The following is a 17,533-nucleotide window of genomic DNA, read 5'->3' on the forward strand; positions in this document are numbered from 1 at the left end:
GCTGTGCCTTTCCCAAGGCTCCAGACCTCTTGAGGCCACTCTCCTTTCCAATATTTCCAACTTCCTAAAGAGGTAGAGGTGTTTTGTTTGGTGAATTATTTTCAAAGCCAGACAATTACCATACTTCAAACTTTCAGAAATTGTAAAGTAATAAGTTTGACTCCAGGAATCAGCAGTTGAGACTATTATAGACAAATATTATCCTTGAAGCTTTGTCTAACACTATAATTTCAATAATGAAGAGTGTCAACTCAAAACATTTTAACCCAAACCACATTTCCCTCCATAGATGTTGCCTGATCTGCTGAGTTCCTTCAGCAGCTTGTTTTTGTTCCAGATTCCAGCATTTACAGTCTCTTGTGCCTCCGATTCCAATGTTCTTCCTAGTGTAACAAATATTTTTGTGGTACAATCGTTGAACAAATTAAACTGCAACATCTCACATTTGGTCTTGCTTGAAAAATTGTAAGATCTATAGGGAAGGAATAGGAGTTGAAGCCTTACTGTTACATCATAAACGGACAGAATACTTATAATGAGGTGAGGTAGAAACACAATAAATACAGTCACAAGTGGTGGTCTACAGTTCAAAAGCAGAATATGAAGACTGAAAGAAACTCTCTCTCTCTCTCTCTCTCTCTCTCTCTCTCTCTCTCTCTCTCTCTCTCCCTCTCTCTAATCCTGTAGAAAGGTATTTCTCAACCTATGTTCAGCAGACCAATGTGGGCCCTTAGGTTTGTTATAGGTAGTCAGTGGTGATGTGGCAAATACAAATATCAATGATGCGAATGAGTAACATGTAAAACAAAAATGTAAATTTTCTGATTAAAAAAATATAACATTTCTCCAAGCAATTTCCCACCAAATGAAAACAAAATCCTGTCAAGTCTTGGAAGGGGCTTGAGCTCGCCAGATGCCCTTTCCCCACTCCTCCACTGGTGGTCCATGTGTTTGTTATCACTGGTCCATGGCAAATCAAAGAATATATAAAGTGTCCTTTGTATGAAAATAGGATTGGAACCACTAGAGTAGCAGAGTTGGTATTTCAACTAACAATTGGTATTTCATTAATTAAGAGGAAAGCTAAAAGAATGTCTTATTACTGCTTTCTGTGCTGAAGCGCACTTGGACCTTTCCACACTAAACTGGGTCAGAACAACACATGGAGCAGTTAGTCACAAGAGCAATCTTGAAATGGCTGTAGGCTTAAATCAACAACCAAACAATATTTTATATGACATTTATATTCCAAAGTCTAGTGTGAATTTATATTACAATGTAAGCATGAAGATTAAAACATCAAGAACTTTAAATTTTCAAGGAAAAAGGTACATGTCGTTAGCATGCAAGTTGAAACCAACATAGTTTAAGAAATTTGAATAATGTGATTTCTTAACAAGGGCAGCATTTTCCTCTTGCAAAGCTGCAGAGACGCCTGGTCAGTATTGGAGCCAGTGAACAATTATGACTTGGGCTGACGTGCCATTATGCCATTAGCAACAATGTTGGAATGTAGAATGGCTTCAAAACATGTGAATGGTCAGAACTTTGTCACAAAGAATCACTGTGGCAGAGACTGCTCAACCCGAGCAAAAATATTTATACTTCAACAAATTCTGCCAAGCATCACTAATAAAAAGGATGGTGAACTTGAAAACATATCCAAATGCAGTACAGAAGACTTGAAGAGTAAATAAAATACTTAGTATAGCAATTAACCAAACACTATTACAGCGCCAATGACTTGGGTTGGAATACATCACTGTCTGTAAGGAGTTTACATGTTCTCCTCGTGACCTGTGGGTTTTCTCTGGTTTCTCACCCTTCAAAATGTGTGGGGTTGGAGGCTAATTGGATGTAATTGGGTGGCACGGGTTTCAATGGCCGTAACCGTGTTGTAAATAAAATTTAATTTTAAAAAATGTTTAGTGGTTAATACCAGTAAATAAGTTGAACTACGAATGGTTGTAGCTGATTACGTAAGTAAACCAACATAGATGGGGAAGGGTTGGGTTTGAGAATTGAAAATGGACTGGAGTACGGTGCTCCTCAAGAATGCTTCAAAATCATACAATTGGGTACGTACGCGGAAATACTCAAGGATGTGCATGTAGGTATCACACGCTAGAGTGCCTTGAGTCAGATCAAGTCAACTGCTAAACTAACCTACAACAAGCTACAACCAGTTCCACGTGGATGATGGAGGAAGACTCAGATACATTAAAAAAAAATGGAGTTTTAGTGATGGCACATTAGGATTTCTAGGCAATACTTAATGCAGACAAGACTAGATAATGACAATAAGAAGTAACCTGCCCACTTCATAATATCTATAAGCAGAAATGACAAGAGCAGATTTCAGCAAAAAAAAAAGTACTCATGCCCAGCCGAATGTCGATAAGGAGTATCATCTAAACATCTGTGCGCCTTTATTCATGAAATCACCACTGAAGATTTTTCAAGATATATTTCACGAGGCTCCAAAGTATCAATCATTATCTATGCAATCAAAATATTATGCCAATATCCAAAAGTACCAAAGAAGAGAATCTCTGAATACTAAAATAAGTGTGAACACAATGTAGTCCAGTGATCATTTATTCAAAAACAAATTTATCTTAGCCTAAAATTGGATACAAACGGATTGCAACTAACTTGAGAAAAAGCAATCCTAAAGGCAAGGAAATCTGGAAAAAAAAGGTAGAATTTATTTTCAAGCCACGGTACAATACTCTGTAAATCTGTATTGTTAGATTTGAACTCGATCATGTAATTGTCCTGACATCATTACATCAGTTACTGAAAGATTGAAATGGAATTGGCTCAAAAGAAAACAGGAAAGGACACAATCTATGCCATCCATAATGGTACATGCATCTATCAGGCTGCACCTCAGTCCAGTAACCTTTGAACCATGACTGCTCAGAGTGGAGTAAGAGCATTTGGGTTGGCACTGAGAACTTTGAGCCCACATGTCATGAGCTCCCGCCCACTTATGGAAGGGTCTGTGGTTTTCAAATTGGCCTCAATGACCACATCAGAACATAAAACTGGAATGGAAGCAAGTCGCACTCAAACCTAAGGGCCCTACTAACAAGAAGTATATTCTGTAATTCCTATTCCTTACTGTCCCCAAGTCCATTGCAGGGAATGCAAAGTGTTAACCACATTGTTGAGTGTTGGTAATCACATAATTGGCAGACTGGATTTTTTTCTCCCCTTCATCAAGGTATATTCATGAAGCAGCTGTATTTATATTACTTAACAGTTGTTCTTTTACCAACAATACATTTAATTTGCTGGTTTTATTTAAATACTAAAATCCACAACTATCAATTCAAATTTAAGCTTCCAGATAAGGAGTACTAGTCTTTGAATACTATTTTGGAAAGTTAATCACTATGTTTCTCTACTTGTGACTATACTTGTGTGTGTATTTCTGTAGCTGGATGGGTGAATTTACATGTGGGCATAAGTATGAGTGAGCGTGTACATAATTATGGACGTGTGTTTGCCTGCATGCATCTAGGCATGTAGTGCATGCCTATGGTAACATGCAAGAGCGTGCATGCAGGTGATTGCCTGGGTGTGCACATGTATATATTCAGTGCGCTCTTGCTCTCTCTCCCCACCTCCCCCCCCCCCCATCTGTTTCTTGCAGATTGCTGTTCAATTCTACTTCTGATGTGGCAAAGAGCATGATCCCTGGTTGACGATATAACAGCACATTTGAGAAATCTGTTAACTGTTGGCTCCTTTGCTGGATTATGAAGTTTTGTTGCTAATGCAGTCCACCTCTGCAAAATCTGTTCAGATTCACAGTCAAGTATTTAACTCAGTAAAGAAATGTCACAGACTAGAAAGACGCAGTATAGGAATTGAAATGCAAGTATAATCACAGCTTCTTGTCTTCTATTTCATATTGTAACTGTATCCATCTTCCAAACATCCACCATGATTTGCCTCTGTGCTTTACAATTACAAGGGTGATTGGTCCATTCATGACACAATTTCATCAAGGGGAGAAGTTGGATGCACATTTTATAAGTAGGCAGTTACCAGCTTTAAATACATCTATCAGTCTCACAATGGAGTGAAATGCAATGTACATTGGATTGGTCACATCTGTCAATTTGTCAACAGGAATGTGAACAGATAAAACCTCTTACAAGAATAAATGATTACTCAGCCCTGATCCCAGCCAGAGAAATTACTGTGCAGATAGATCGACAGAAGAGGAGGAATGGGGGAAAGGAGACAAAACCTGACTGATTTGAAAGTGTGCATCTTTCCCCAGCTGCTGTCTATGGTGGTGTTTGCAGGCTCACTTACCTTTGCTTCTAATAATGCGTCTGCCTTCTTCAGCTGGGACTCGCCATACGGTTGCTCTGCTACAGGGCAGCTGGCTGCGCTCTGGGGCCGAACAACTCCTGCGATAAATCACATCCAATACAACGTCGGAGGGATTTTTATCTGTCTTTCACACTTGATCAATTAATGTAGAAATAACATAAAAACAGACCATCGGTCCAACTGTGCACTCAACACTGCCCTCCTTCCACTTCTCGTATTTTTTTTGGAATAAAAGACCCCAGCTGGGCTCACTGCCCCAAATCTAAGCAAGTGAAGAAGCTTAACAGAAGCTCATAGCAAGATTGAGATTCTGATATTGTTGGATCGAATAATCTCCTTCAACCAGACTCCAAATTCCTGGACCAAACACTAATGGCATCATGAAGAAAGCATATCAATGCCTCTATTTCCTCAGGAGTTTACAGAGATTTGGTATGACATCAGAAACCCTGGCAAATATGGTGGAAAGTGTGCTGATTGGCTGCATCACGATCTAGAATGGGGACACCAATACCCCTGAGTGTAAAGCCCTGCAACAGCCCAGGACATCACAGGCAAACCCTACCCATCATCAAGAACATCTATGGGGAACACTTCCGTTGGAGAGCAGCAGCAATCATAAAGGATCCACACCACCCAGCACACGCTCTGTTCTCGTTGCTACCATCAGGAAAGAGGTATCGGTGCCAGAAGACTCGCACCACCTGGTTCAGGAACAGCTGCTCCCCCCTCCATCATCCGATTCCTCAATAACAAACTCTATCAGGGACTCGTCTAAGGACTCTTACTTGTGCACTTAATTGATTTTTTCTCTCTATTATATAGTTTGTTTTCATTTCTTTATTTGTTTACATGTGTACGTTGTGTACAGTTTTTTTTCCCAATCACCAATAAGTGGCAATTCAGCCTCGCCTGCCTCATAAAGAATCTTGGGGTTGTACGTGATGCCTTGTATATACTCTGACAATAAAACTGAAATCTGAATTTATGGCTATTTAATGCTGCTTCTAGGCCCCTAGGAGGGATACAGTTAAACCATCAGCTCACTCCTCAGCCCATTGTTGTGCTTTCTGGACACATTCATGGTAGATTCACATGCAGATGGGCAGCTTAGCTGAGTTTGAAGTGTTATACAATAGCAAGGAACTCAGCATGGGTTATCTAGTCTTAAAATGTCCATACAAGCTATTTATGTAATCATAATTTTGCAATAGATGCCCTTGATTGTGGATATTTAAACTAATTTATTTTTGGAAAAATTACTTAATACTTTAAATTGGTAAATTTCCCGGCAAATTTCTCTAATACAGTTGAATTAAGTTGGAGGACTGAATGCTTGATGAGAAGTTAAAGGAGAAACTTCCAGCACCTCTTGCCATGTCTCCAATGACGATGGATGTGCAAGTTGGGATGGAATAAGCACGCGCTTCTGAAACTAACAGTTGCCTTTTCCCTCCTCCCTAATTGGGTACTCTTCACAAGACCCAAGATCCTTGGCTTTTGTTTGACCATGAGAGCGGGCACCACTGCCCCAGCCTCACACCCTTTCGCCCCATCAGTTTACACAAAGAGTGGTGCATACACGGAATTAGCTGCTAGAAAATAGCTACAGAGGCAGGTACAATTACACCATTTAAAATACACTTGTGTGTAGATAGGGAAGGTTTAGAGGGGCTTGAGCTAAACGCTGGCAAATGGGATGAGCTCAGATTGGCAATGGGAGCATGATTGAGTAGGACCAAATGGACTTTTCCATGAAGGGAGCCACTGGATTTCTCTTGGGAGGGAAGTTTTTGCCCGTGCTTATCCTGTGCACTCCCCAGCACACAGAGCAGTTGGAATCCACAATGGATGCAGGGTAACTTTGCACAATGGACTCGGTGTCCCTGGGGACAGAGATTGGTCGGGCAGGAGAGTCGTTAGGAATTTATCATCCAGTAACCATGAGGGGTACCTATTGTTGATGGCAAGCAAGGGCAGTAAATGAATCAAATTGATATCCTTCAAAGTGAAACAACATTACTAGACAAACTATTTACCCATAAAAGTCTATTCAGTACAAATCAGCATCTTCAGGACGGAGGAAAAGGAAATTAAACAAAGCTGTGTTATGACTCACACTGTAATCATTATATTTGCACAATGTTAAAATTATATTGCTTCAAAACCATAAATAAACACAGCAACTGCGGAGAAAATTGCCCTGATCATAAAAGCACGTTATTAAGATCCAGGATATACACCCTGAAAAGGTTGTGGAAGCAGATTCAACAGTAACTTTCTAAAAATGAAAAGGAAAGGTCTGTTGGGATTTGGGCAACAAACGGGGTGGGGGGGGGGGGGGGGGGAGGTGGATGTAATTAATTAGAAACTTAGAAACAGCATTGAATAGCTAGTGCTTGTACAACAGGCCAAATTGTTTCTTTGGTGCTTGGTAATTCTCACAGCAAAATACCTGGTTTACTTGCATATCCTTTGTGGTGGGGCATATCTTCCTGAAATATGTACTGCAGTTTATGTTCAATTACTCCATAATATTTCATTGTAAATCACAAGGATTGATGGACTTGGACTTGCTACTGAATCGAGTCCTTGTTGTTACCCTGCAATGTGCATGCAGGGTCACCGTCTTTTACCAAGAAGAACTGAGGACCTAGAAGATTCTGCACAAACTGGCATCTTTTGCTTATTTCCCCTTTTTTCTCCCACCCTTTTAACAAAGAGTTGCATGTCTCGATACTCAAGGCCTACCTGCAGTCTGCTCAGATTTGGCAGTTCCGTCACCTCCTGCAGTTTCTGGAGCAGATCCCTTCTGGCTGAGAACCACTTGCAGTAACTGCAGCGTTAAAAATAGAGAGTGGTTACGGGAAGGAAGATGTTCTTTCCAGGTGAACCTCCGACTGCATTCGTTGGCATCTTAAAAATAGACCCTTCAGGTTAAGGCAGCCTTGTAGAGGAGGAAAAGCAGACTCCCTTTTGAGAAGCAGCTGAGTCTAACACAGCTCAGGGCACCAGTATGTGATCCAGTTCTGACACAACTGGTGTGACAACAGCTTTGCTTCAGTAGATTGGTTACTATTTAAGGGACAGCTCCAGGAAACACAGCACACACAGGGAACCAGAAGCTCAATATAAAAGGCTCCTCATTACAGATTGTACTGATCAGCTTCCGAGTCTCTTAAAGCCACAGATGCTGACAGCCTCTCAGATGATGACAGTTAGTCACCAGCCTTTGAAGGCGTATACAAGAAAATGGAACACCCCTGCATTAGGTGCTCACAAAAATGTAAATGCACTCCTGTCAGACAGGGCCATTGCAAACATTAAATGAATTCAATGTGAACCTCTAAAGCATGGCATCTGAAGCATGTTGCTATGGTAGCAGTTCGAAAAGACAACTCACCACCAGCTTCTCAAGGGCATTGAGGAATGTGGGCTTGCCTGTGATGCTCACATATAATAAACAAAACATAAAAGTGGTCTAGCATTGCAGACTGGACTCTCAAATCTCATAGTAACATGAGGAGGATGCGTTTGACATTTTAAAAATATTTGTTTTTCAGGTTGTGAGCATTACTGGGAAGATTGGTATTTATTGCCAATCCCGAACAGATCTTAAGAAAGTAGGCTGAATCATCACCGTCCTCTTGGTGAAGATGCTCCCACTTTGTCGTGAGCTCCAGGATTTGTAGAACTATTGTTAAAGACCTAAATGGTTTACTCAAGTCCTTCAGAAGTAATCATGATAAAACCACCCCCTCCACCCCCCAAACCCCTGGTGCCTCCATTTCTATGAAATGCAGTGAATACCTAATATGCAGAGGCTATCGTAGTAACCGATAAGTATCACTTTGGACAGGAAATTAACAAACATGGAATGAGAAATAATTTTCACCCAACATGAGGCAATAAATATTCCTTGGTCCAGATAATATAATCTTTGAAGAGGGATTATAAGTTTTACTTAGATTGGAAATGGGCCACAGTGGGAACATGATTATGAAATTGACAAGATCAGTAATCAAAGTGTAATTGTGAATAGTTGCTTCTTATTTTGAAGGAAGTAATGTAATTGCTTTCCCCAGGGTCTATTACTTGTAGGACTTGCTTTCTTGATGTATTAATGATTTGGATTTGAGTGTAGAAGGCAGAGTGTTGTTTTCTACATATTATGTTGACGTGTACATATGGACTCGTTGGTATCAAAGATTATTCGTGGTTTATTATAAGGATGAGTGTATCTACTCTTCCACCTATTTGATTGCTTCAATTAGTTATGACATGGGCGTATCACAGGACTTCTTCTTCCAATAATGGTGGGTGGCTATTGTGATGGGATAAGTTAATAAAATTATGATAAAATATATATTAAAAGGATAAGGTTGTGAGGTTTCATTATCAGGTCACATTTTCAGAAACAAGCATCTCATTTGCCATGCAAGAGCTATGCAAGGGTAGACTGTGTCTTTGCAGAGTCAATGGGAGGTGCTTGTGAGAGTTTCACAAGTAGGTGTTAATGAACTGTGTCCAGGCTCAAGAACTGAGAAATCGTTGCTGCTATCCTGGTTGAAGATTGTTGTCCTAAGAGGGGCCATGTGGTTTTGCAAACAAAGAGAAAACATCCATTGTTTGGGGAAGGGAGAGAGACTGAGAGAAGCATTCGGCAGCAGTTTGTGGTGAAGGCTGCAAGTTGGCAGACCTGCCAGATGACCCCATTTGAAGCAAAGTTTTGAGTTCAGCCTGTTCTAAATCTCTGTAGTCAATTGCAGAGGTTGTGGCTGGTTATTGTGTTTCTCCTAAAATAGGGGAAAAAGAACTCTTTGTGGTCACCTGGAAGAAGAGGGGCATTTCTTCGATAAGATACATCAGTTCCTGATTGAAGATCAGTTTGGGTGTCCAACAAACAACAAATATCTCTCTGAACCAACAAAGACCTTCCTGAGCAGTAACAACTTAAGTTAAAGCACCAGAGCCTGGTGAATATAATCACTGTTTCATTCTATGCACAGTGTTGAAGATTGCCTAAAATCAGTGAAGGTGGAGAAGCGAAAAGTGAATGATTGGACTGTGAAAAAGAACTTTCCTGAACACATATATATTACATACACGTGCACTTAGAATTAGAAGGGGGTTAAGTTAGGTTAATAGTAATAAGTATTGATCTCATTATTATGTATTAAGAAAATAAAACCAGTTTTGTTAAATTAGCCATAGTCCTTGGTGAATTTCTATTGGTGCTGGGTTTTGAATCCTTTGGGCTTGTAACACTACTTAGAAATGTACAATTCTGTCCTCTCTTTCAAAAATATTTTCTCCTCTGTAAACTTAAGTCAAACCAATAAAGGCAGAAACTCTCTAGATATTGTACAATTAACAAAGTATTGAATCAGTCTTGCAGCCAGGTCACAAACTTTGTTGATCCCACAGGTCTAATCTCCTCTCCAATTGAACTTCAGAAGAAGCCACCTTGCTTCCAAATTTGTCTGAAAGAAGACTGTGGTCAACAGGTTCCTCCTCTGGAAATAGTCTCTCTTCTGCCTTTTGAAAAGTTACTGTTGTAAATGAAGACAGGAAAATTCACAAGAATCTTCAAACATTTGTGGACAGGGTCTCTTCAGCTACTTCCACAGCTCCAAGAGTGTTTTCACAGGCATTGACTAATTAGCTACTCCAGATCTGGATCCAAACTTGGTCAGTATCCAAAACAATTGACATCATTGCTTTGGTACCTTTGTTGTTTAAACTGCCAATACCATCCTTACACATGCATCATTTTAAATAAACAATGCATGATATTTAATTTCAGTGGAAATTAAATGTTCCCATCTGTGCAATTTCTAAATCATACACTGCCTCAAAGTGTATGACTGGATCTTTCTGTGTTTCCACCACATGAGACAAATTAAAATTTGAATACTTTCCCTCCAGTCAACTCACTTGTGACATTGGTAAGATTGTTTCCCGTGGCCTGTTGTAATATTGTAGTTGTCACAGTCTCACTTGCCCTTGGAACTACTACATGGCCCAGTCATTGTGATCGGTCCTCACCAAACTACATACTTCTCTGATTTATTTAATTTCTATTCAACTTGAGCCTTTAACACATCAGGAACCAACTGTGAGTTGACACAAAAATGTTTCACATCAAACATTTCTTCATACTCACTTTCCAGAGTGATTAGACATGACCTTGCCTTTTCTTAGTTAAACTAAGTTCCAAGTCCTAGTATTTGCAGAATACGTCTTCAGTTGGACTATTCATTTCCTGAAGTGTACTACTGAAATTCTATAAATCAACATTCTGGCTCATCATATAGCAGTGTGTGGCAGTGCCAACCTCTATCTTGATGCATCTGTCTTTGACTGGAAGTTGAGGCTTGAAATTCTGATTCCCTTGATATTCACTTTGCCACAAGCGAATGACATGTTTCTTCCTCATACAACTTTCATGCATTGAAAATTAGACATGATTGCCTGACCTGACCTTCAATTTGAGCTGCAAATCTGATTCTACAGTGGCCTCCTTAGAAGCTGGCCGCTTTGTATTTAGATCCATATTTTGGATGGTTCTACAAGTAATTGCCTAGGTCCAGTGGTTCACAACCTTTTTTTTCCCCCACCCACATACCACCTTAAGTACTCCCTTACTAAGCACAGAGCACCTATGGTTAGTAAGGGCAGCACATTTATCATAGCAGTTAGCGCAACTCTGTTACAGTTCAAATCCCACACTGTTTGTAAGGAGTTTATGCGTTCTCCCCTCTGGGGGGGTTTGGTTTCATCCCACCATTCAAAACGTACCAGATTTGCAGGTTAATTGGGTGGCACAAGCTCATGGGCTGAAATGCTTCATGTCTAAATTTAAAAAAATTAATTTTAACTTATGCCATAGGTGTTCTGTGGATTACTTAAGGTGGTATATGAGTGGAAAAGAAACGGTTGAGAACCACTGGCTTAGGTCAAAATCTTTCTGCTTTGGTCAGGTACAATAATCTCCTGCGTAGTAACGAGTCATTTGGAATAGATAAATGCATTTTGTATTCAATGTTGCCACTTCCAGCAAAGTTGCTATCCCAAGACACTTTCTCAGGATTAAGCTCAGGCATACTGAATGGATTCTGCATAAGAGGAGGCCATTTTGACCATTTATCCTGTTGGCATTTACCATTTACAATCCCTTTTTCTTGCTCTTTACCCACAGCCAAGCTGCTATCTCCCCCTCCCCTTCAATACCTACCCCAATTCCCTCTGAAGGTGATTTTCAATCTAATTTCACCAGCTGTTCAGGAAATGGATTCTTGTTCCCTGCATAAAAATGTTTCCCCACTGTTTTTTTTCTTTTATCAATCACCTCCTACCTGTGTCCTGTGGAACTCATTTCTTCCATGGAGATTCTGTGCAGTCACCTTTTCTCCACCCTTGATTTTTTTTTTAATACATGTTTCAAATTAACTTCAAGCTTTTTCTGATCTCAGCAAAGCAATCCCAATTTTGCAATCCATCCACTGATGGTTCTCATTCATTGGTCCACTATTAATTTTCTTCCACTATCTGAAATGATGATGGTAATACTTTCAAACGAGAACTGGGCATAGATCCTCAAGGGAGAAAAAAAGACCAGGGCTACTAGGAAAGAGCTGGGCAATGGAACTGGCTGCATATTCTTGGAGAGAGACAGTACAAGCTTAATATGTGGCACAAGACATGCTTTTAGCAAATCTATAATTCTATAAATGCTACCTGGACTGGCTATAAAGTGATACCTCACTGATTTTTCCCAAATAAGAAATATTTAAGTTCTGGTGTTTGTTAATTAACTTTGTTTTTGTTGCTTCTTTCCCATTACATTCACTTCATTCCCTCATGTCACTCCTTCTAAACTCTTCCCTTTTTAAGACCTATGCATCAGCCCCTGTGAAGGTGGTGGAGAGCTGCCCCCCCCCCCTACCTGAATGGGCACTTGATTACACAGCCATTTTAGATAGCTATCAAGAATCAACCACAGATATTGGGGATTGGAGTCATACATTAAACTAGACTGGGGAACAGGTGTGCATCCCCACACCACATCGATGAACTGGTTAGTTTATTTCTCACAATCCAATTTTTAAGCATATAATTTGAAAGAAAATCAGCTGAAATCTTGTAAGTTATAATGCTTTGAATATTTTCCCCGTGTCTGTGCGAGCTTCCTTCAGTTACTCCGGTTTCCTCCCATTGTTCAAAACGTCTGGGTTTTGTAAGTTAATTGGGTGTCACGAGCTCATGGGCTGGAAGGGTCTGTTGCCATGCTGTGTGTCTAAATTTTTTTTTAAAATTAAACATTTAATACTCGCTTTGAGGTGGCCCACAAGATCAGGTTGATAATGTTTGACAGATTTGTGGATGCTGTTCCCATATTGAACCTTCTGAATCTCTGCTTTGATCAGGGCATGTTTTCAGATTCCTGCTTCTGAGCATCTTCAGCAGGAATACTAAATGGAATAAACCTAGTATTCTTAAGTTATATCCCTCAGCAGAGTCTTTTTTCCAGTTTTCAGCGCCTGCGTCTTTATTCTACCTGGGATCCTGTTTATTTAAGATTTGAGTTTCTTGATGCAAATTCCTACCATTCTGCACGTTTCTGTTTTCACTGCAGGTGGGGATTAAAACATTATAAAGATATGGTGATGAGCCAACGCTTTCTATAACAGTGGGAATTTTGTAGATTTCATCAAATTAAACTGTGGAAAATGTATAAATTGCCAAGGAATGTCAATCACAGTTGTCCTTAACTGACTGTGATAATGCAAATAGTTTGATTTATTTGGCTTTTAAACAACTTGAGCATTCATATTAAAAATGCACTCACTTCAGAAAAGCAACACCTTAATTTTTACACGTGAAAATCTCAAGCATTTGAAAATCTCAAGGTCATCTTGAAATCGTAATGTTCAAGATTCTTTTGCAAAATAAATTATTTGTGGCCAAAAATGATTCCTTTTGTTATTGGCTAATGAGGGCACAATTGAAAAGTGGGAAGGAAACGTGTATCGATAACTTTTTAAAATAAAGGACATCTACCCATCTACCAACAATTGTCCTTTAAGAATAAGAGTGCCAGATTAAATTGCTTAGGATTCCATCCCTCAAGCTTCTCTTGCTACTTTATTTTCTGAGCTCTCCTGATCCTCCCTAAGCTGCTCATAAGGGTTTGCCAAGTTAAAAACTGGGTGACCTCACCACCATCAGGCTCATGATGGTGACTGCCAGCAAACAAAACAGTGTGACCAATTATCCTTCCTGTGCACATTATTTGAAGGCTTATCCGTCTTCCCCATTTTTCAAGGCACTGCAATACATTTCCAAGGACTTCTGTGGAATAGAGTCTGACTTGCTGACCCATGCATCACATTCTGAGAGAAGAGCATAAGAAAAGCCATTTTAACGCCAGCTCTGTACAGTCTAATCTTCCCTGCGGTGCCAGGGTTTGCCCGCTAAGGCTTTTTGCGCAATACCTTATTCCCTTCAGAGGCCGCAGTGGTGGTGCCTGCACTTTGGCCACTCCCAGAACTCCGAGCGCTGGCTACACTTCCTGTACTTCCCGGATTGCTGCGGTCGCCACCTGCAAAAATAATTAGTGCAGTTGTCAAGTTGAGTGCCAAAGCAGCAGAAAGGAAACGTGTTGAAATGGAATTCCACCCCCAACTCCCACCTCATTGATTGGTGTATGAACCAAATGCTGAGTGTGGTGCTGTTGACCCAATGAATCCCTTGAAAAATGGTAAAATTGGCCGAATGTGGCTTATACCTGGAATATAGATACCTGTACAATTCACACAATGAGGACACATGGAAATATGGCCACATTTTATGTAGTACATTTAAAAATATTGGGCAGATGGTGAAAAGGTCTGTTTGATTTAGCAGCCAAGGCTCATCCCATTGGGGTTGAATCATGTTTTAAATTGGCATGGGAAGTTGGAACAACACATAGATGAACCTATCAGATGAACAATGTTTGTGCCATGTGGGTGGGGCAGTGGGAGGCAGACAAGGCACCTGAGAAACAAAGTTGTCAATATTAATGGATAGCCACAGAGAGCTTTGAATGGAGAACGAGCTGCCCACATTTGTACAGCTGAATTTGGCTCCCTTTCTGAAGACACAGTTGTGGGGCTCAGAATACAATTCTCCAAGACTGGACCTGTTTACATTCTGAAATACACAGCTGAATGGGGTGTGTTGGACCTGCTGTGGTGTGAAGCTACCAAATGCCCACAGAATGGAAGGATAGACTTTCAGACCCAAGCTCAATAGTGAAAATGGAATGGATTTCTGCAAAGAATTAATAAGCAGTGGAAACATGCAGGGACAAGGGCTGTTACATTCACACCATGTCAGCATAATTAAGATGCTGAACCAATCCTACACTTTGCACAACCATTTTCATCAGTTAGATTTAATGGGTTTCTTGTCTTTGAGCAGTACTCTCCAGTTCCAAACCCGAGAGTGCCAGTTCCCTGCAATAATTAAAACCTACTTTGTTTCTCATGGATGTTTAGTGAGCCTTACATGGTTGAATTAATTTCTTTTTATGCTTGTTCTTTTGAACAGGTCTTATTATACACAAGACTGTGAACTATTTTAACAATATCAATTTTATTGAGCCAATCTGGATTTAACCTTTTCAAGCTTGAATAAATCCAGAATAACCTGACAACTATAAAAGCAACATCACCGTATCCAGCATTATCAATGTCACATCAATCCATGTAGTGGTTGGGTTGATTTCATGCACATAATTTATGTGTAATTATCCTCCACCTGCTGTATTTTCATTCTTGATATATTGTCATTCTTTTTACCCTACAAGCTAAGATCAATCTCCTATGTTTTTTTCTTTTGTTGGAGGAAGCTGCTATAAGTTTCTGTCAGCAATGTCTGTCTTCTAAGCAAATCGACTTTTTGCACAATAGGCCATGAAACATGTATTTCAACTCACCCTTGACAAAAACTTGAATAAATACCTTCAGAATGCCACTAGCATTCCTTTCTAAAATTCGTGGAGGATGTTCACTGAATCTACAGTAAGAGAAGCTACATTTGACGTTACCAATGTGCAGCATTCAATGCTGATATTGCTTCAAAATTAATGGTAGGAAACTGATCTTGTCTGCTGGTGTTATTTATCAGAGAATGCAATACTCTTCAGGCATTTTGTACAATGATTGTTCCTGTTGAGCCGAGAAGCCAAGGGGTTGTCTGCTAACAAGTTGAATGCCGAATTAAACAGAAATGGTTTACACCAGCCATTCGCCCCTGATGGCCACACTAAATAAAAGCCTTGTTTTCTTTTCACCTCATGCAATGTAATTTTTTTAAATGCTTTTTATGTAGTCGGTAGAAGAGAGGCATGGAAGAAACCAAAACCCGACTGCTTCACAGTGAAGGGGACCCACAAACTTTGAACAGAGTCCAAAGGGGTCAAAGCCAAAAAAAACTTGAGAATGGCTGGTTTACACCAACTAGAGAGTTTCCTTGCAAGTTCCAATCCACGAATTAGATCGCATCTGAACAGGTTGTGATATCGCTGGTCGTGAAGAGAGCAATAATGCAATCAGTGCCTTGGTTGTGAGAAGAATTTAGATAAAGCAATTGGGAAAACATCTGGTAACCAGAGAATTAGGCAACTGGTGGTGGAAAGGCCACTGGGTAACAATGTGCTGCCAGGAGAGCTAGTATAAACAGTGCAATTACATTTAGTTCCTAGGATGCCATAGGTGCTCTGTAGTTAGTAAGGGATTACTTATGCGAGTGGAAAAAAAAGGTTGAGAACCACTGAAGGAGATAGACATAAAAAGGGGTTGGGAATAGAGGGAAATGGTCCATGCACAGGCAGATGGGATTAGTCTAGATTGACATCATGGTCAATACAAACATGATGCCCCAAGGAGATTGTTCTTTGTTCTAAATATTTGAATGAAAATGTGTTTTATTGTCATATACAGAAGTAGAATGTCCAGGTGGAATGAAATTCCTACATAGTACAGTTTCCCAGGTCCATGAAAAACATAAAAGATAACAACAGATAAGAGAACAAAATGCATTTCTGTTTCATCTTTTGTGGTTTTAGAATGCCCTAAAACACTTTACAGCTGATAAAGGGGCTTCTTGAATTCTTGATGTCGGAAATGCAGCAGCCAATTATGCAGAAAAAGTAAGATGGTAATCTGGCACACTAACGTTGATTGGGAGACAAAGAGTTGTGCACTTTAGGATTACCCAGCAGCAGGAATACCCCATTCCCTCTAATCATTAAAGCATACAATGTACATGTGCGCACATGTAAACTGTTCATCTGGTTAAAGAGCCCATCTAAAAGTGATCAAATTTAATTTTTTTTTAGCTGGAGAAGACTGAAGCAGGATGAACTCAGTAGGAGTTACATCGAGGATGTTAGAGCTCGTTGTTGCGGCAGGAATGAAATTTTGCTGACTCTACCTGCAAATGGTTTCCGTAGCACCCAGATCTCCTCAGATGCAGTGGTGGTGGGCTGCACTGGAGACAGATGGGAAGGGCTTGATTCCGAGCCTCTGGAACCTGCAGGAACACCAGAGAGATGTTGACTCAATTGCAGAAGCATTGAAATATACACAGAAAAAGGCCATTTGAACCTTTCTGACTGTGCTAGCCAGAGTGATCCCATCTTCCAGAACTCTAAATGTAACCTTGTATGTTGTAGCTTCCTGAGAGTGAAATGCACAAGCAGTATCTGCCTCCATGGCTTCAAGCAGTAGGTTTTACACCCCCAGACATTTCTGGATGAAAGGTTGTCTCTTTCTTTCCTCTAATCTTTCTACCAAGTCATTCAATTCTTTGCACCGGTTATTGATTCAACAGCTAATGGAAAGGTCTACTTTATAATTCTTATGCCTCAGATGAATCACCCCTCAACCTCCTTGATTCCAAAGAAAACAGGCACAGCCTACAAAAATCGTTGCCAAACTGCTCCAGTCTTGTTGATTTGTATATAGATTTCTGCCACCCTCTCTTATGAGCCTTCTCTCATTTTCTCTACTCCCCTTTGCTCTACCTCAAGTTCAATCGTTAGAGTCTTCTCGACAAGGCAGTCCCTTGAAGAGAAAACTTGCACAGCAATATTGAATTCATATCATTAATAATCAATGCTATTTCCAAG

General features: G+C 40.1%; 1 protein-coding gene across 11 annotated transcripts in view; it reads right to left on the reverse strand.

The window, feature by feature from the left end:
- Positions 1 to 17,533, reverse strand: part of caskin1 (CASK interacting protein 1) — a 444,274-nt gene that overhangs the window by 48,034 nt on the left and 378,707 nt on the right. For all 11 annotated transcript variants that reach the window (XM_069907320.1, XM_069907330.1, XM_069907325.1 and 8 more), the window contains 4 exons: positions 16,837 to 16,935; positions 13,851 to 13,957; positions 7,105 to 7,189; positions 4,333 to 4,430 (listed from right to left, as the gene is read on the reverse strand). In XM_069907320.1, the coding sequence (XP_069763421.1) occupies positions 4,333 to 4,430; positions 7,105 to 7,189; positions 13,851 to 13,957; positions 16,837 to 16,935 (389 nt within the window). The remainder of the gene's footprint in view (positions 1 to 4,332; positions 4,431 to 7,104; positions 7,190 to 13,850; positions 13,958 to 16,836; positions 16,936 to 17,533) is intronic.

This window comes from Narcine bancroftii, chromosome 12, assembly GCF_036971445.1.
Source record: "Narcine bancroftii isolate sNarBan1 chromosome 12, sNarBan1.hap1, whole genome shotgun sequence".
Classification (NCBI taxonomy): domain Eukaryota; kingdom Metazoa; phylum Chordata; class Chondrichthyes; order Torpediniformes; family Narcinidae; genus Narcine; species Narcine bancroftii.